Below are 19,948 nucleotides of genomic sequence, written 5' to 3' on the forward strand. Positions count from 1 at the left end.
GTAAACTCCAGGTGTAGACAGTCACCACCTCTCATGCTGAGTGGCAACTGAATGAGCCCAGGGAGCCATAACATGGTCTTCTCATGTTTAATGCTTACCATGGCAGCTGTTCCCCAGAGCCAATGCAAGAGCTGCATGTCCCAGTGGCTGCCCTGCTGGCCAAGCACAAGGGAATATCAGCCTCTCTGGGACCCAGAACTTGGAGAAGTGCAGTGACTCCTGGATGGAGGGGTGTTCTTACCCAGCTGGGGTGCCTAGTCACACAGGTGCAGGGTAGCTGAGATGTCCAGTGCTGTGGGTGAGGATGTGCTGGTGGCAGTGTTGGTGAGGCTCTCCAAGGGTGGTGCCTGCATAACAGGCAGGGGCTCTCTCCTGGCCAGGTGGTTATCTCAGGAGCTGAAGGCTTTGCCCTGGGCCAGCTGCTCCTTTCCCACTGTCCCAGGAGTGACTGTGGGTCCCTGCAGCAGCTGACGTGTCTCTTCCCGAGGAGAGAACTGGAGCAGGGTGGCATGTCGAGGAGAGGGCAAGCTGGCACCATGGGCACCTCTGTCTTCCCGTGCCTCTTCATTATTCTGCTAACCGGGGGCTCCCCAGCAGGGTGTGCTGGAGATGGCGCCTCTGCATCCCACAGTAAGTGAGCTTTTCTCCCGGCTTGGGAAAAAGGATGGGTCTGCCGTGGGGAGTCCTCCTTATGCTGGGTCTCCTTACCCAGAATGTGCTGTGCAAGCACGTTGAGCTTGCAGGAGAAGTGTGTGGGTGGACATGTAAGGGGTGGGATGCTTGTGTGTGTGTTGGAGGACCCTCTTTGAGCTGCTCTTTGTGTCCACTGTCCAACCCTGACCTCTCCTCTCCAGTCACAGCCAGCACTGCCGAGAAACCTGTCCTGTTAAACGACATTGTGGACGCCGAAGCCTTCATCGGCGGTGCGGAGGTAGCAGTCATTGGATTCTTCCAGGTGTGTTCATAGCACCTCTCTTCCGCCATCCCTGAGCCCTATCCTGCCCTGACAGGAGCGTGGGGCTGGGTATGGTGTAAACACCTTCTAAAGGCAGCTCCTGCCCGGAATGGTGAGGGGCTGTGGTAGGCCTGTGGAGGGATTAGGTGACAGGCCCCAGGCAGAACGCAGGGAATTTGGTCTGTATGTGGAAAGGGAGATGGAGCGGGGGAGGAAGGTGAAGGAGGTCATAGGAGCCCTGCAGCAGGAGGGAGGGAAATGCTGCAGGGGAAGCAAAGCAGGAATGTGGGTGGTAGAGAAACAGTGTTGGCGAGGGGTGAGCAGGCACAACAATTGTTTGCTTTAGTCAGCAAAGACTAAAGGCACTGCCTGCATGATGGGGCCGAGGAAGCCAGGTCTCAGGGGGCAGCGTTGGTGCAGGTCCTCTGAAGTCCAGGAGGGTCTGGGTTCAAGCTGCAACCTCCTCCCAGGGAGGGTGTAGGCATGGTCTCTCTGTCTTGCTACTTTGTTCCCGAGTTGTTACTCTTGGCATCTCTGCTCTCTGTGTCTAAACTCAATTGAAATCAGCCAAAGGTGTTCGAGTGACTGATGGGTATGTGCCCCTTGCCCCCAAAATGGCATGGTATTTTTCCTTAGGAAACAAGAAAAAATATTTATTGAGTTAGAGCACCATAAAACAGGCCTCTGACAGGATGCTCATTACTTTTAAGGTCCCCAAGTTGCACCTTTTCCCCCTTTTCCTTGAGCTCTGCCCTGGGTTTCTGCTGCCCATATACTGCCTCATGGCTTCTGTCAGAGAAGACTTCAGCCTTTTAAAAACAACTCCTTTCTGCCAGCTGCTTCTTCCTCCTGCCCTGTGCCTGGGGCTGCAGGGCACCCTAGGGAGGGCATCAAGCCCCTGGTGTAGGACAATGGTATCTCGAAGCCCACCAGGCAGGACTGATGGTGCTGCCTGTGCAGCAGCAAGTGTGTGAGCATTGGAGGCTTATGCCCTGAGGGTTTTGCTAAGCACTGATCACAGAGCACCAGCTGCCTTGCCTTCAGCGCCTGCAGGCATTCAGAGCTCCTCCGGGGTTGCTCTTGCAGCACTACAGTCCTGCAAACCAGTGAGGCAATCTGCACACACAGAACAAAAGTGCTCTGACACCTCCTTCCCCCAGGGTAGCTGGCTGGGGTTGTGGCACGACTGTACCCGGGGCACAGACCCTCATGCTGAGCTGTGGCAGGGCCTGTGGCTTATTGCTGGGCGAAGCAATGCAGGGGCATAACTGCTGGTGTCTTGTGCCACTGCATCCTCCCTCCCGCTGCAGGATTTCATTCATCAGAGTCGACAGGAGGCTGCTCCCACGCGGCATGCGGGGTCCCGGGGCAGGGAGGGATGGCTGTGCCGTCCTGCAGTGCGGGGACAGCCCCAGCTGCCAGGAGTGTGGGGCAGCAGCCAGCGATGTGTCGGGCATTCAATGCCTGAAGCACAACAGGGCTGCATTTAAATAGTAGATAAAGATGTACGTGTGCCATGAGGCCCTCTGCCTGAGAGTATATTCATTCAAATAATGTCCATATTCTCTGTTTGCCATAAATTATTCCTCTGCTGCAGCCTTTCAATTCACTGCAGAACACGGCTCGGCAAGCTCCCCATATAATGAGCCCGTACGGCCTCCCTGACTGGGAACAGCATGCCATGATGGAAAAACAGCACACTGCTCCAGAAACCCGCGTGTGTGCAAGAAAGGGCCATGCTTGGCCTCATTAAACCCCAGCTTTCCCAGGAATGCTCCAAAACTCAGTGAGGTTATTCCCACCCCAGGCTTTAGCACTTGTACCAGAGCCATGTTGATGTGCTGGCATTTCCAAAACAGGTCACGAGAGTTGTTTTGCTTTTGAATGAAGAAAGAATTTTGTTTGCCATTCTCTCTGGGCTCACAAACAGCTGAGCTGATGGTTCAAACCAAAAAGAAAAACAAACCAATTTCCAAGCAGAGACTGTGTCATGAGAATTTAAATCCAGTAAGTAGAAGCATCAAAAGTAAAAAGAAAATTTGGGAACAGGAATAGCAAGAGAGGCTTTAATATGTGCTAAGGCTGTGGCTAATGCTCTCACTGCAAAAAAGAGAATGGGCCTCAAATTACTGCGAAACTGCACATTTCTATCCTTTGACGTATCTGCATTAGTTACTTTTTAAAGGATATGTTTGAGACAGCTTTTTAAAAGGAACCAGGATACCGCTAATGCAAGGTGTTTAAAAATTGTAAACCCCCGAGTCCAGAATCAAGATTATCTTAAAAATTATGGTTTTATACATTCATTATACACAGACACACACATACATGTATATGTATATATATATATGTGTGTATATGTATATATATTTAAGCGTGCTACATCCAGATTCTGGGTTTCTCCCCTCCCCTTTAAGAGCTCTAGGGCTTCGCATCATCACCGTGTTACTTGTTAGCGTGGGAGTAAGAAGCGAGGTTTAAGAGAAATGGAAGGTGAGATTCCCAGAGCGGCGCAGCTACCCGCCAGCTGTGGCTTTCAGACCGACAGCGCGCTGGACATCGCCGCCTGGCGACCTCCCCGATTTTGGGAGGAGAGGCGGTTGGCGGGGCGAGGGAAGGGGGGAGAGGGGGGGAACCTCTGCAGCATCCCGGCCACGCAGGCAAGGTGACAAGGGGACAGACAGACGCTTAACCCCGCCGCCCCCCGGCACCCCGCGGCCTCCCCCGCCTGGGGGCGGGCGGTTCTGCCGGGCGGCCGGTAGGGGTCGCCCTAGCGCCACCTCCGGGCGCGGGTCCGGGGGTGGCTCCCGGGGGCGGCTCCGCTCCTCGCCACCCCCTCACCCTCCCTCCCTCTCCCTCCGCAGGAACCGGAGAGCCCCGAAGCGTCCCAGTTTCTCCTGGCGGCCGGCCGGATCCCGGAGGTGCCCTTCGGCCTCAGCACCAGCCCCGCGGTCCTGTCCCGCTACGGCGTGGCGGCGAACACCGTCACGCTCTTCCGCAGGGTGCGTGGGCCCGCGGGGGTGGGGGGTGGGGGGGGCGCACCCACGGGGCCACCGCCGTTGCGTTGGCCGGAGGAGCCGGGGAGCTACGCGGGGTGAGCCCCGGCTGCCCCCGAGCGGCTCCCTCCCGTGGAAACACGATGCCATGCAAAAAGCTGCGTCTACAAAATCAGCGCTCCGGTTTAGGAGTTCCCCTGCCCGCTGGTTTTGGTGGGAGAGGCGCTAGGGCAAGCGCTTAAAAACTGCCCGCAGTCACGCTAACAGAAGAAATGAAATCTCCGGGTCGTAGTGATAAAGAAGATTAAAGCTGCTCATCTCTCCGTAGAGCAAGCCAAAAAAAGGCTTGTCGTTGACAGTCACTCTGCCTACCCACCTAAAAGCACATCTGTAGAGCTTCCTGCCCCAAAGAGGTCTTTTGCTTTTCACTTGCAGGGTGCTCATCACTAAAACATGCAACACATATTACACCTGATGAGATTCTCCATTTTAAGATCTCCTGTGGATCTGGTCCAGCACCCAGTGCTTTGCGAAGAACGATGTCTGTGTTTCTAAGTGACCCGTCTGGAGTTCAGTGTTACTTGGATGGGGTTTCCGTGGCTTTGGAAAGGCTCCTGCGACACATGAAAAGCATCTAGAGGCCATTTTACAGTAGAGCAACACAGCAGGCTTGATATCAAATCTTGCCAAGTGTCACTTGAGGCAGGCAAAGCTGTCTCCCTGGGTGCACAACTTTTCCATCGTGCCTGAAACCAGATCCAGACTGGATCTCTGCAGTTACAGATGCTCTGCCACCAAAAGAAATCCCAAATGCTCTCATCTGTCTCCTAGACCATTGTTTGCAGAGTTATTCTCTAAATATGCTTTGGGCATGGGCCCATTAAAAATGTTACTTTGCAGTTTCTTAGGGATGGATGCTGTGCAAGTTCAAACCTTTGTTGACTCCAGCTGTAAGTGCTGGTGCCTCACTGAATTTGAAGCTATGCTTGCTGAAATTTAAGGAGATGATATTGGGAAGGGCCATGTACTTGCTTCAAGAGTACTGACAAAAGCTAAGAGCAAGTATTCTACTGTTTATATCAATTTCCTCGTGTTGCCCCTTCTCACACAAGTGTGGCACTTGAAAACTGGAGGGAGAGATGTATCTGAGAAGGAGAGGGGTGCTAGGTAGCACAAGATGTCCTAAAAGCCCGTGAAGTGTTGTGTCACCAGAGCTCTAAGCACACGGAGTGGGGTGGGGGGAACGGGGACACACTATGTGTACCAGGGAAACAAAATGTGGCAGCTTGGCCAAGTTCTAGGTTCAGGCTGTACAAAGATTAGACAAAGCCAGTTTGTTCCTCTTTCTTTCTCATGATTTCCTGTACTGTGTTTACCACTGGCATTACCCAATTAATTCAAAGAGAATGATCTAAGAGTGAGCAATAGGTAGGCAGGTCCTTTTATTTAACCTTTTATTTGCTATGTGCAGATGTTGCAATTTGAAGCAACACCCATCTCAGTTTTGGTTCTTAGTCATGGTGGTTTTCTTCCAAAAATATTGAAAAGATACTTTGTTTTTGTGCTGTGGCAGATAGTGAGGATGACTGCATTGGGAGGATGTTCGATAAAGAAAGTGTCTGGATTGTTGGAATTTGGATTATATTGAATATTCTTTGTTCACAGTCCAGTTTTTGCAGCTGAACTCTTGTTTAATAGGAAAAAAACAACAAGAAACTAATACACTAGTCAGGTTCAAATGTGGTTGACAATTCATTTGTCTAATTGTCAGTTTTTCTTAAGTTATTCAGACACATTATTTTTCCTTTTATTCTGTGCTGAATACTGTGTAGGAGTAAGGGGTCAGAGATAAAAAGGAAAAGAAAAAAGAACTGAGAGAGGAACTTGGAATCAAATATTCATTTGAAGAATACAAAGATGCGTGACCAGGATAGCAGTGAATCAGAGGCATAAACTAATTTTTTCTTTGCTTTTGCAGAGTATGAAACACTTACAGTGCTTAGAAGTTTAAACCATAATTACAGTAGTAGGAGGGGCTGCTGTCAACTGGTGAGACTTCTTTGCATATAGTGGAGGGAAACTGATTTATTCTAGTGAGGAATCTGGCCTGACAAACCTAAAAAGAACATAATTAACAGATGCTAACAAGCTAATTATATGGAGTGATAAAGACATTTTGACTAGAGCTTCAACTATTAGATGCAGGCTATTTTCCAGCCTTATTTTCTTAAAATCATGAATGTTGAGCGCAGATTTAAGATGTTGTTATCCCAAAATGGACACCAGCTGTTTCCAGAAGCCCTTGAAACTCAAGAAGAGACTTTCTGTAGAGTCCGAGGTGCTTTAGATTGGTTCCCAAGGCCTGTCTGATTTCACCTGCCCAGGTGTTGCACTGGCCTGATCTCATTTACTTGAGTAGAGCTGCCCTTTCATTTTATGCAGGAGGAAAATCTGTGAGAGGAATCAGGCTGCAGAGTCTGAAAAGCACCAGTTTGTGTTGCCAGACAGGGCACTGTGACCCCCTACCAGATCAAAGACCTTGCCAATGACCACAGAACAGCAAAAAGGGCTTTAGATGTCTGCATACCACTGGAAAAACTAACACAAGCACTTTCAGAGGTTGTACAGATGCAGAGAATAAAATCTGGGGTGTGCATGTGGACCTTTCCTCAGCCCCAAGAATCTCATTCAACATGTGTATCAAAGGCCTTCAAATCCCAAACTTTGATCCTATTGCGTGTCACAGCCCAGCATCCTCATGGCTCAACTCAGTCATGTCCTGCAGTGGTACTGCACAGGAACTCTGCCCCTTCGGGTGGTTTAGCTATCATTCAATGGTTGCCTGCTTTTTTTCTGTTTACCAGGTCACAAAAACCTCGATAAAATCACATCATTTGGGCTGGGGGGTGAAGTGTGGGGAGAAGTGTGGCAGGATGGATTTTCCTCTAAAGCTGAAATGTGATGGGCTTGATTTTTTTTTCTTTTTTTTTTTTTCTGCTGTACTGGAAAAAAATCCTCTTTTTATTGGAGAGATTTCCTGCTTGCACAGTGTTTCCAGGAAACCCATACAGGCCCATGCCAATGTTTATTACTTGTAGAAGAAATAGAATAAGCAGATCAAGATTTTAAAAAGGGATGTAAAGCCAAAATCGATGTGAGGAGTTAGGCTATTTAATGATCTCTCCCCACAATGCCTAGAATAGTTTATCAGCTAATCCTCCCTGTCTCCAGTGCATCGGGACCTGATACTGTAGGGACGTCTGGAGTCCTCAGTGGTTTCTGTTATGCCATGAGTTTGCCTTGTCCTTGGGAGACTGAAGGAGGGTGGAAGATCCTTATCTTGAAGTGAAGGCTGGTCTGTGTAGGTTCTGAACCTCCAGAAGTGGGGATTATGTGGTCGGGGGAGAGGATGGTGGTGTCCCAGGGGGTGCGTGTCTTTGTGAGTGAGTGCCTTCGGGGCCTCTGGAGGGGGTGCTGAGAGGAGAGGACAGCTGTGACTGTAGGTGTCTTTGTGTGTCTTCAGGTAGACAATGACCGGAGGGATCTGGATATGAACAGCAAAGATGTTGATGCCGAAAAGATGACTCGTTTCATTCGGATGAACGAGCTCCGCCTGGTGACAGAGTACAACCCTGTGGTAATTACCAGCTCCCCACAGTCCTCACCCTGGCACTTGGCCTCCTGCTCATGGGCATCCTCTGGCCCAAGAGTTTGCAAACCCAGATGTGTGCGAGGGTTGCGGCAATGGTGTGGATGGGGTTGGGGAAGGCACGCAGCTCTTCGCTGCTACTCCATACGGGGACTGGAAGCAGACACTGTGATGGGGCATGTGAGTGGGGCGGGTAGAGGAAGGAAGGCATGGTTGTTCCTTTAGCTTTCCAGTAAATTTGGGGTGTTGGTGGGCAGAGAGCTCCATTTCTTACCACTCCTGCCGGCATTGCTGCTTCCCCCCATGGGCATTTGCCATGTTGTGCCATGCCTGCAGACCCTTCTCAGCCAGGATCCCCGCTCTTTGGCTGTGAAGCCTTGAGAAACATGGAAACTTAACTGACCTACTCCCAGAAGGCAGACTTTTCTTCAGCACCCAGCACATAGGGCTTGATGTAAGCCCGGCTATTTAAAGGTATATTCAAGAGCTGGTTGGAAACTTCCCAAGCAAAATGTTTCCCATCCCTTCCATCCCTTCCTCCAGAATTCATCAGTTCAACAAAAAAAAAAAAATCAGACATAAGATGCTTCCATGTTGGCCATCTTCATTAGCTCACCCGTCTGACTGGCAGTGGCAGGATCCCAGTGCTCCTCCCTGCTATAGAGGGTGACCAAGGATTTAGGCTCCTTTGAAAACTCTGCAGCTCACTGGGCTTATTGCTGTGGAGTCAATAGGTCTTAGAAGCCCCAATGGCCACAAGGCTGAGACTTTATCATTGCTGATGGGGTGTTTTGTGGACTTCTGGATAGCTACAACAGTGCTGACCAGGCTCAATTTGATCAAAGGAGAATGGCCCAACCTGTTTCAAAGCTATAGCTTTTCAAGCCAAAGCCAAGGATCAGCTAAGAGGGCTGACACATTCCCCAGTTTAGGTGTAGCCAGCCAGTAGAGAGAGCAGTTTGTTTTGGAAATGCAACATTTTATTTCCAGAATGAAATACTGTGGAAGTTCTGATTTTTTCTTAAAACAAAACAAAACAAAGCAAAACAAAACAAAAAAAGTGGATTTGTTTTTTCATCTTGATAAAGGACATGAAAAACACATTTCAAAATCACAGAATATTTCTGGGGACAGAAAAGCTATATCCTGCCCCACTGTCCTCACAGCCCTTTGAGAACATCCAAGTCACGTCAGCACGGATGTTCTTGTTATCTGTATAATTGCCCAGGCCTTCTGAACCCTTGGAGCCTCCACTGCATCTTTTGGCAATTCATTAGATTGTGGTTCTTTTTTCATATGTTTCTGCTGATGCTTTGGGCTCTCGCTCCCTGGCGTCCTGTTCGGCACCCAGGCTCTCTCCCTGACCGAGAAGTCCTGAGCTGTTCAGCCGGTCCCCTCCACCCTGACTGGTAGTACACATGTTGTTCCATTTTTTTTTCCGGACGCTCTGGAGTCCTATCAAGGTGCTGCAATTAACGGTGCCTCCTGCCGTCTCTGGCCCAAAGCCTTCCCAGCTCTGCTAATGTAGCTTGGATTTTCGTAAATATTTATTCCCAGTGCATATGCTGTTTACATCTAAGAATGCTGCCGGTCAGCAGAGGCTGGGGTCATGCGGATCACACTGAGTGCTGCCAAGAGTTTCTCTCCCCATCCTGGGGCCCTTACTGTTTCTCCCACATACTTTAGGCATTTTTAGGCAGTGCTTACCCTGTGTGCTTTCCAGGAGAGTCATATGTGAGCCGGCCATGTTGATGAGCTCTGCTCGTTGCTCTTGCACAAGGTTGTGTGGACAGGCACACCTTTGTGTGGAGCTGCTGGGGGAACTGCGGCCCCGGCCCTGCCCCTCTCAGCCCAGCCCTGTAGCGGCCCTTGGTGCTGGTGGGCTTCACCCTCACCTTCAGCCCTGTCCTCTCCCATGAGGTCTTCTAACGCTCTCCAGACTTGGGCCCCCTTTACTCTCCCCTGCCCCACCTGCCCCCCACCAGAGAAGTGAAGGGATACAAAATGTCTGATAAATATTAGGCTAATGGCAGAGTCCTGGCTGCCAAAAACTAGATGCTTTGCAGTGCACGGCCCTTGCCAGCGTGCACTCCCTGACCCCTTCCTTATTACTCCTGGAGCGTGTGGAAACTTTCTTCTCCCTCTGGCAGGGAGCTGCCCAGTCTGCGCCTCTGTGGTTTTGGTGGCACGGGGGAGGCAACAGGTGTGGCCCAACTGATGTTTGGTTTGAGGGAGAGGCTGCAGGGCTGCGGGGAGCGGGCGGAAGGAGAAGCGGGATGACAAGGGAGCGAGTGAGTGCCTGGAGATGGTGCAGTGGCTTCTTGGGCAGTGCCAGCCCTGTCTCCTCACAGAGGGCCAGTGTGTGCTGCCTGCTTGGCCCTTGCCCACGCCACAAGGGACAGCCGGCTCCAGGTCTTCTCCCACTGTGGGACTGCAGAGGCAATTTTAACCCTTGGTGCTCTGGAATGCCTGGGCCTTGGGGTTGCTGAAACTCTGGACTCATCCCCATCCTACGCACAGCTTAAAGCTAAAGAAAGGAAATAAGGGGAGACACCAACCCTGACACCACAAATCCTTCCCACTTTCTTGCTCCTATATCAGCCGGGTGTTGGACTTCAGTGATTCAGGGTGCCCTTATGTTCAGTGTTTGCTGGCCTTCCCTCTCCACTTCCTTGCCCCTCTAGACTTCAGCTTACTGTATCCAGGCAGTCCCCCCGCCTAGTCACTGACTATCCTGAAGCCAGTGATGAACCCTTGTGGTCTTCAGACTCTTGTCTTGGGAATAAGCAAAGCCAGGTGTTTAAGCACTTCCACAAAGAACCCAGATTGGATCCTTCCTGCTTTAAAGAAAGCTGTCCTGCTGTGAGGCTGATTTGCAAAGAAATCTCAACTGAGACGTGAGGATTGATGTCCCTCTGGCAGTGCGACCAATGCAGATTGAATGTTCTCAGTCTCCTTGTCTGTGAGTTTTTCTCTCTCTGTCTGTGGTGGCCGTGTTTTCGGCAGACAGCAATAGGTGTGATGCAGAGTTCGTTCCAGCTTCACCTCCTCCTGATCACAGACAAGATGTCCCCAAAGCACCCTGAGCGAATGCGCAGATATCGGGCGGCAGCGGAGCTCTTCAAGGGGAAGGTAAGTCCAAACAGAGAGGAAGGGGAGCCATTAGGGAGAAAAAATGAAGAACAGTGATTTCTTCTGTGGATGGGGAGGGAATAATCTCCTCTGTGCATTAGGGGAGCAAAGGCCAAGAGGCAGGAAGAGAGGATTAGTTGGATAATTAAGTGGAGGTGTTGGATCTGTTCACCTTTTGCCAGTTTGCCTCCTCATGGGGAAAATATCCTCTGTATCCTGCTCCTCTGCTCCCTTAGTGGGACATTATGTACTTCCTTGCTTCTGGTCCAATTTTGTTCCCTTGCACTGGGAGATGACAACCAGCTGCTGCACTTCAGTCTGGCAATGGTTGCATTCCAGTTGTTTGAGAGGTGATTTTGTGTATACAGACTGCAAGATCCCAAGGAGCATTATATAAGTGACCAGACAGCAATTAATGTCGTGGTGCTTCTTAACCCTTAGCCTTCTGGTTGGATCCTGGGGAAATAGCTATTTTAAAGGAGTTGCAAATGGGTTTGTTGGATTTCCCACACTAAGATGATGGGATAGATGGGGTCTTTCAGAGAAATTTTGCCTGGTTCCCACCCCTCAGTGGGCAGAGCTCCCCAGATAGTAAATCTTCCCATGGCTGATGCTCTGGGGAAGAGCTGGGGATTTGTGTGCAGGAAACAGAGGAAGGAACTAGCAAGCAAAGGAGGATTGGGAGCAACAGGAGAAGGGGCAAGGGAGAACAGCAGATGGAAGGGGGCAGAGGATCACAGCAGTGGAGAAGGATAAGCTGAGAGGCAGTGGAAGAGATCTTCCTGGGAGAAGAGTGGAGCTGGAAAGAGCTGGGGTTTAAGAACAAGAACATCTGCATGCATCTGTTTGTGGTACTGAAGGGTCAGATTAAAATAATCAAGTATATGCTCATCTTCAAATGGAAGGACCACCTCAAAAGTGTCCATCCTCAGAAGTCTTGAGATTCATTTATGGCCAGATTGCTTTGGACCTTAACATCTGTCCCACCCATTGGCAAGAGACCAGGCAGAAACGAGGCATCGAAGTCAAAAGGTCTCTTCAAAAGTGTTTTGCTTTGATGAATACATAGTGATAAAACAAAACGCTTTGTCTGAAAAATTCCCACCATCTCATATGAGATGTGTTTTATAGTGACACCATTATTCCTGTCCTCCGTAAGCAGCAGAGCCTGATACAGGTCTCCCCCCAGGCAGCTAATTCTTCTAACACAGTCCATTGCTGTTTAGCATGACTGTCCTTTGCTGATGTGGCTGCAGACAGTTTTCTCTTCATGTGACATGCCCAGATCTGAGCAAATGTGAATAATTTTCCTAGAAATATTTCACAAAACATTGGATAAAATGTTGTACTGAAGTCCAGATAATTTATGATTTGCAAGCCAAATCTAACTGGTTTTTATTCATACAGGCAAGTTTCCCACCAAATCAGGCTAGAAGAAGTTTGCCAGAGTAAAATATAGAGATTAAAGATGTGGGGATTTGACTAATTATTTCCACTTTACTGCAGTGGTACTGCAGGACACCTAGATGAAGGGACTTGAGTCTAATAAGTTGTTTTTCCCAAAGGAGTGGCACTCTGAGTAGTAAATTGTGGTTTGGACTGCCCTCTTACAAAGCAGTAGGAAAGAGCTCGGATCCTGCTGTTTGGGTCTTAGATCTGGATACTAAGGAGTAAGCAGAGTGACATGCCCACTTAGGTTTTTTTCCATTGCTCTGTCATGTAGAAAAACATGAATTAGTTCGAGTATCAGAAGCAGCCACTGCACAATACCATGGAAATCTCTGCTGGCTAATTTTCCTAAGTGGAATTATCTGTTGTCAGGACTACCAAGTTAACTGAGGTTTACTTCAAAACAAGTAAAATATTGAATAGATTTGGCCTTTTTGTGGCTCACAGATTGTCTGTAAATAAATGCAAGATTCTTGACTTGAATTTTATTCAGGATTACCAGTGAATAATTCATAGCCTGTGGGCTGATGCTGAAAGGCTTGTTTGTGCTGCGGGCTTAGTGCTGTCAGTGGTTTGAGCAAGGAATCATTGCTGTGCAATGGAGAGATGTTGAGGCTCCATGTGAGCATGTACCACTGCATCCAGAAGTGCTTTGCAGTGATTGCAGAGTGCCCAAACAGAGTGGGGAGACTTGGTGTGTGTTGCAACTTCTCTACAAGCCAGTGCAGAACACAAACAGCCTCAAGAGGGTTCCCAAGCAGGAGAAGGGGTACCGATCCTTTCACACACCTCTATTGCACTCTGAGGGAAGAGGAGTCCTTGTCATTGTTGTCACCAGCTGGAGGGAGAAGAGAAACTTGTTGCTTGGATTGGTGGAGAGATAAAGGGGAACTGCTGCTGCCAAGTGGCTGACCCCAAAGAGTGAAGAAAATCATAGAATCATCTAGTTTGGAAAAGACCCTTAAGATCACTGAGTCCAACCGTTGATGGATCATGAAGAAGTGACTGACCCGCCAGTTCCTGGATTATGGTCCCTTCATCTCTGGTTTATGATCTTTTCATTTTTGCCTGAGAGAAAGCTGGGATTTTCAGCTGGAGGATCCATGAGGCTGTATGGTGAGGACTGTTATTTGAAAACAGCCTGAATTGCACCCTGGGCAGCAGTGAGTGTCTGAAGGCAGTCTAAATTATTCTAGATTTTATTGCGGAACCTGGGGGCTATAAAATGCTGGAGAGGAAAGTGCAAATGTTAGATGAGGCTAAGCCAGCAAGAGCTGACAAGAATAAGAAGAAATATGGTACTTTTCTAGCAGACTTTGAGAAACAATTGTGGGTGGGTAACAGTGAAGAGACAGAGCTCAGAGCACTGCAGCTGCAGGAGTGAATCCACCAGCCTTCTTGGAAGGATCCCACTGCAATCAAATATGTGCTTATTTGAGAAAGTACTTCCAAGAGTCCAGGCTTTCTACTGGAAAGGAAATGTCAGGGTTTGCGTTGCTGAGCCAAACTAGCATAAGCATCTTCAGTTTTCTTTCCACAGTATCAGAGTATAACATGACAATTACAACTGGTGTACCTCATGGGTGTTTGCAAAAGTTTCAATAAGGTGATCTTGGGAATAACAAAAGCAGCTTTTGCTGCAACTGATAGAACTGGTTGACAATGTCAAAATGATTAGGGTAAAGGTGTTTGCAAAGTTCCTTTTAATTTATACATTGGCCCATTTAGAAATGGGTTCTGAGAAACTCCTGAGAGTTCTTCAGGAGTTCTTCCATGGAAATGAAGGAACGGTGCCCTTTCTCTTGCAGACAGTCATTTATACACTTTTTATTTTTCTTGTCAGACATAAATGGCTCCAGAGCTGAGAGAGATAATACTTAGAGATGCCTCTTTTAGCCATAAACAGGGGAACCTGTAAATATAGATTGTCTATGTCACTTAACAGATACCTGCAGTAAAATTATTTTTATAGCTTGTGTTTTTTTAAATTCATGACTGATGTTTTCATTTTGCTTTGATGTACTATGTAAGCTATGTAAGAAATTACTCAAACTTCAGAATTTGATCTTTTTGCTTATACAGTCTCCTCAAAGAATGAAGGTTGCAGCTCCATGAAGTTCAAAGTCAAACACTCGATATGAGGCTTGATCATCCTCCCTGTTTATCTTCGTTAGAGGAGAAACTAAGCAACATCAAACTGGTTTCTACCATTGCAGTACTATTTTCAATTAACTTGAATTCCTTGGGCAATAACATCATTTCGTATCTTAGTATTTACCAGGAACTCGATGTTCTAAAAGCACTGGGCTAGGAATCAAGTTGTCAAGACACCAAGACAGCACCAGTGTACAAAATTTTCTGAAAGAGAGCTTATTGCAGGTGACAGTGCACAGATAATATCATGTGTGGAGGGGAGAATTTGTGTCAGGAGTTCCTCAGTCATGCAGGGGATTCTTCACTGCCTGTAGCAGCAGACCTCTGAACACAGGCAAGAAGATTGCTACAAAATGAAACAATCTCATGGAAGTCGTTTCAGAATGAAAAAAACCCAGCTATTGTACAGGATAGTATGAAATAGAAAATTAACTTTCTGTTTGGGAGAGAACTACCTGGTTTCTAGCAGTGACGTGAGAGTTGGCATCATAAGTGGGATTTGTTTTGGTGAATTATAGCTTCGGTAAGTTGGCTGACCAAAGGCTTTAGGCTCCTTTCAGCACTGGTAGAGAAGGACAGGCATGTCCTTCCTTCCCTTCTAAACAGGTGGAATAAAGTGCATGTCACCCTTTATTGTAGAGGTTACTTAGATGACTGGCTGAGACAAGACTAAGATCTAGGTGGACGAAGTTAGGCAAGGTGAATCTTGTCCCATGGTCAGTATAATTTTCCACGGTCACTGCATTCATTCTCTATGATTAGAGCTGGCTGGGAATCTCTGAACAAAATAAATTCCTCATGAGAAAATGCCAGTTCCACCAGGTGGCATCTATTGTGGAAATGTCCCCATTGAGAAATGTGCTTGGTTTCCAGCTGCTGAGGAGACCAGGTTTCCAATGCTTGTGGCCTCATTACCACCACACCTTACGGACTGCCTCACAGGCGTGACTTTGAGGCCACACAGGCCTTGGCAGGACCCCTGTGGCATATCCAGCATAGGATGCGTGGCCTGTCCTTTTGCTGAAGGAGGATTTATCCCATGTCACAGCACCTACCGGGTTGTGTCATTCTAAAATGCACATGATAGGCATTAAGGTGTCTTCTTTCAAGTGACAGTGAACAAATGCAATTGCCATCTCTCCTGTATTTTTGGAATATAAGAGGGGAGGGAAACTTTCGCTGTACTTTGGCACCCTGTAACTCCATGAGCCAAATGTGAGTCATTAGAGAGATCCAAGTCAGGAACTGTGAATGATGATATCTCAGCCTTTCTAGCTGAGGGGCCAATCGTTTGTGTATTTTCATTTTCTTCTGTAAGGAAGAAGCTGTTTGGAGTTCTAAACCCCAACCTTTTTATTCTTTTATTGTTCTCTATTCTTTGTATTAATGGATAAAATATGCACAGCTTTTTAGTTTTGGGTTTTTTAACAAAGGCTGGAAGCTTGGTAAAGTGAAGAATGTTGACTAACATTTATTTATATTACCATTTTAAAATGCTATTCGTCTGTTTTAAGGGTGGAGATTTTGTATAGGAAGTGACAACATTTAATATCCTAAGTATTCTAAATGCTTTTTTTGATTAACTTCTTGTTTAACATTTGATTAAAAAAACATTGTTGTCTAGTGAATCTTTCACAGAGAAAACCAAAAGCTGGTGAATGAACTGGTGAAAATATGATACCATTTCCTGTACCAACCCTCTGAAAGCGCTTCCCTCCAACACCGGCCTTTGTTTCCAGCTTGCTAGTTGGAAGGAGAGCCCTAAAACATAGGTATTGCTGCTCCAGCTGAAAGCCTCTTAGATCAGATTCTTAGACCTGTGACCCTTAGATTTGTGACCCTTCTCTAGCTTGGTGTTGTGTCCTGCAAAAGGATGAATTTAGCACTCTGGGAGAAGTTCCCCACAACTTGTTCCCCTCGCTAGCTTGTTGCCCTTGGGGCACAGTTGACTTTTGGAAGAGAAATTGCAAGTGGTAAATATCACATATCCAATGAAAACATTGTTCCTGTTTTTGTATTGCAGCAGTTAAACCTTACACTAGCCTAACTATCCCTCCTTCCCATAGGCTGTTGCCTAGGAAAGTTTCCAGATATATTTGTTTTTTTATGGAACATAAATTTAATAAAGAAAAGAATTTGAGATTTACCAAGTTTATTTTTACAGAAGAAAAAAGTTTTGAACTAACTTGAGTGTTCTTGATTTAAAAGAAAGAAAAACATGAGTCACAGCCTAAGAACTGGGCACGTCATCTTCACATTGCATTATTTTTCTTTTTTTAAACTCTTCTTTTTTCTTGTGTAAATTAAGTCATATCCATGTCCATAGATACATTGAATACGCTAGGCCCAGTAGACTGCACAAGATAAAGAGAAGATAAAATGACACGTGTTAGCTGGATGTTTGTTTAATTGACTTGGGTGTCACCTGCCAAGGGATTCTATTTAATCAGATGACTGATTAAATTGTTCAATTGCTGTATTTATTTTCTTTTATAAAATTTATACATAATGTTTGTATTTAGTATTAACAGAGAGTTTAACAAAGATTTTTGAGATAGCTGTATATTTTATTGATAATCTTTCAGATTCCAAAATTTTAAATTTGTACCAATTCCTGCTGCACCTGTAAGATCTCCGTTGAAACTTACTCTTAAAATAAAGTCATGGAGTTGGTCACCAATTCTGATAAATCCATACTATTGAATCATCCCGGCAGAATCCTAATCCTTGGCTTGATCTTGCTTTCCAAGACTATTTGGGAGCCCAGAAAAGTGTAGGTCATTCTCATCCTGGCTTATTCATTGTTGGGCTTCTCTCCACAGGTCTGAACAACCCTCCACTGAGCTGGGCTGTATGGACATTGGTATCTTGCCAACAACTCCTGTTTCCCAAATGATTGCATCTTCATTTCCATTCACTGCAGCTCACTTAAATACATCCTTTGTGTTTGGTATTCTCATGGTCTTATCCTTGCAGGCTCCTGCTGCCCTAAACGTCACTCCCCACATTCTTGCTATTGGGTTTGATTCTCCACACACCAAAACACCTTTTTACTCTGCCTCTCTGGGTCTTGCATGGATGTGAGCATCTTATCCAAATAACATGCAAGTAGAGGAGTCAGCTGCTTTTACATGTGGCACTAAGATAAAAGACATCTTGTTTCCTCATCTATTAAGAGAATAGAAGTGGAGACTGCCTTCCTGCCATACTGTAGATATATTTTTAAAGAAGGTAAAAGAAGACATTTTGTTTGTTAGTGTAAGTCTGGACTTGATAAAATACAGAAAAATGCACTGCATGGAGCAGTTAGTGGCAGGGGAAAGTTGTCCTAACAGAGTATGGCAGGTTTTATCTAACTCTTTATAAAAATATCACTGTTAATCTTCATATGATCACTGTTTGGGGATCTGTTCTCTCTCTCAGTTTCTGTTTTGCTCATGCTTCCTCTCCTGTTTCCATCACAGATTCTCTTTATCCTGGTAGACAGCAATTTGAAAAGCAATGAACGAACAATTTCATTCTTCGAACTGAAGAAGTCCCAGCTGCCAGCTCTGGCTATATTCCACACGCCAGATGAGAAGCAGGATGTGTTGACTCTGGATGAAGTCTCCGTTGAGCGTGTACAGGACTTCTGTAATCGTTTCTTACAAAGAATGCAGAAGGTAAAGGGGGATCCCTGTACAGTCTACAGGAAGCTAGGATCTTGTAGGACGATGTTTTTTCTCACAAGACTCTTGAAGAAGATGACTTCAGTTTCTTGAACTCCTCCCCACCCCTGCCACCTCCTCTTTCATTTTAATTTGCACCTGAATATCAGAAAAGCATTAGATCTAGAGCAGAGAAGAGATAGATGTCTTTGCAGAGTCTCTTTCTTCATTGACCTCTGCCTTCTAGTCTACAGCAAGACTTCACTGACCTCTGCAACTGTATGAAGGTCTCAGTGAAGCATCTGTTTCCTGGGAACAGCAGCTGGGGAGACAGAGCGAAGGGTGGTTTTGGACACTGAGAATGGGGTGGTGGATGGCAGCACATAAGAGAGGATCAGAGAGACAGAACGCAGTATACAGACAAGGGCTCAGGACTCTACCAGAAGTCTCTGCTGCGAGAAGGGCAATTTAATCTCCACAGTCATTCAGCGTTGAGACTTCTCTCTCTGTCAAAGCTCATCTTCCTGTAGCACAGAGGCTTTGTGTGTCAGGATCCTGTGTTGTGCAACTGAAATGGGATAGGCAGGGCAGTGGCACAGACAGCAGAGGGAAGCATTTAAGTTGGTTTGTTTCCTTTTATCACTATGCTGAGAAAACAAGCAACGTCAAAACTGATTTCATGCCTCTAATGTGTTTTAGAAAGAAGACAAACCTGAGGAGAAGGCCCTCAATGAGGAACTCTGATTCTTTCTCAGCCAACAGGATGACGGTGCCCAGAGTCATCTGTTTCTGGTGTATGAAGTGTTCACTGAACCCTGCACCTCAGGAATTCCTGGGATAGTAGGATTAAGGGGCCAAGCCAGTCATGGATTGCCAGCTCTGTGCTATGTACATATGTGCTGTCTGTCCTCTCTAGGAATATCTTCTCCCTTCTCATTTGTTGGCTCCAGCTCTCTTTTCTCAGTACTTCAGAAGCTCTGTTATTGCCCTCCACTGTGTCCTTCCATGCCACCTCTGTTGGAGCAAAGGGTGATATAGCAAAATGGCAATATCAGAGGTAAAGCTTGTGGTTCCCAGAGATCTGTTTCCCCTCATTCTCTTTGCTTTTGGTGCCATGCTGGGATCCACTGTCAGCCTCTCCTGACACTAGGAACAGATTGGTTGCTTGATGTCACATGAATTTTTCCACTTATTTTACTAAATAAAGCAGAAAGTGAATAGCCTGAATTTTTATGCAAATATGTGATTTCCTACTCCGCATGTCTTTCAGTTAAGGACAAAGCTTGTGCATTTCTGAGTGAGTAAGCTCAAAAATCTCCTTTCTCTGAATTTAACCAGGCTTGCAAAGCCTAACCAGTCAGATTGGTTGCTAAGGATCATTCCCGATGGAACTGGACCCATCATCAACAGATATTTCCACCATGATGAAAGATTTCTGTGAAGGGTTTGGATCAGAACAGCACTGAGTACAGCAGGTCTGAGCTGGTGCAGCAAAAATGAATGAGCCTAAGGTGCAGATTGAGGCTAAGAGGAATGGGAGCTGTGGCAGAAGGACAGTAGGAAGTTACATTGCAAGATAGGAGATATCACCACCTGCATTAGAGGAAAAGGCTAATGTCTGTGTATTGACCTCAGACATCCCTCAGAGGTCCCAGTGCTGGAGTACACGGGAAGGGGACTTTGCAGGCGAGGCATATGAGCCATCCCTGTTCTGCAGTACTAGATGCATGCAGTAGGCTTGCCTCATACTTGGCTCAGCATCCTTTGGCATGAAGTATGGATGCTCCTGTCAAACAGTGACTGCATTGTCTCTCAGGGCTTGAGAGACTTGGCTTGGGACAGGGAGGCTAAGAGGCATAGAGCTGAGAAACCTCAGCCCTTTCTCAGAGATTAGCCCAAGGCGAAGAACTGGGAGTAGAAAGAAGTTGTTCTTGCAGATGAGGCAAACACAGCTCCCCACCACAGA

General features: G+C 46.8%; 1 protein-coding gene across 1 annotated transcript; it reads left to right on the plus strand.

Moving 5' to 3' along the window:
- Window positions 1-536: 536 nt before the first annotated feature.
- Window positions 537-19,194, plus strand: ERP27 (endoplasmic reticulum protein 27). Its single transcript, XM_087766008.1, has 7 exons — window positions 537-630; window positions 798-955; window positions 3,820-3,957; window positions 7,475-7,588; window positions 10,607-10,732; window positions 17,800-17,997; window positions 18,682-19,194. The coding sequence occupies exons 1-7, from the start codon at window positions 537-539 to the stop codon at window positions 18,724-18,726; spliced, it is 873 nt and encodes a 290-aa protein (XP_087622134.1). The 3' UTR covers window positions 18,727-19,194.
- The last annotated feature ends 754 nt before the right edge of the window (window positions 19,195-19,948 follow it).

This window comes from Nipponia nippon, unplaced genomic scaffold (assembly GCF_047370975.1).
Source record: "Nipponia nippon isolate SJK-2023a ecotype South Korea unplaced genomic scaffold, ASM4737097v1 scaffold_3, whole genome shotgun sequence".
In the NCBI taxonomy this organism is placed as follows: domain Eukaryota; kingdom Metazoa; phylum Chordata; class Aves; order Pelecaniformes; family Threskiornithidae; genus Nipponia; species Nipponia nippon.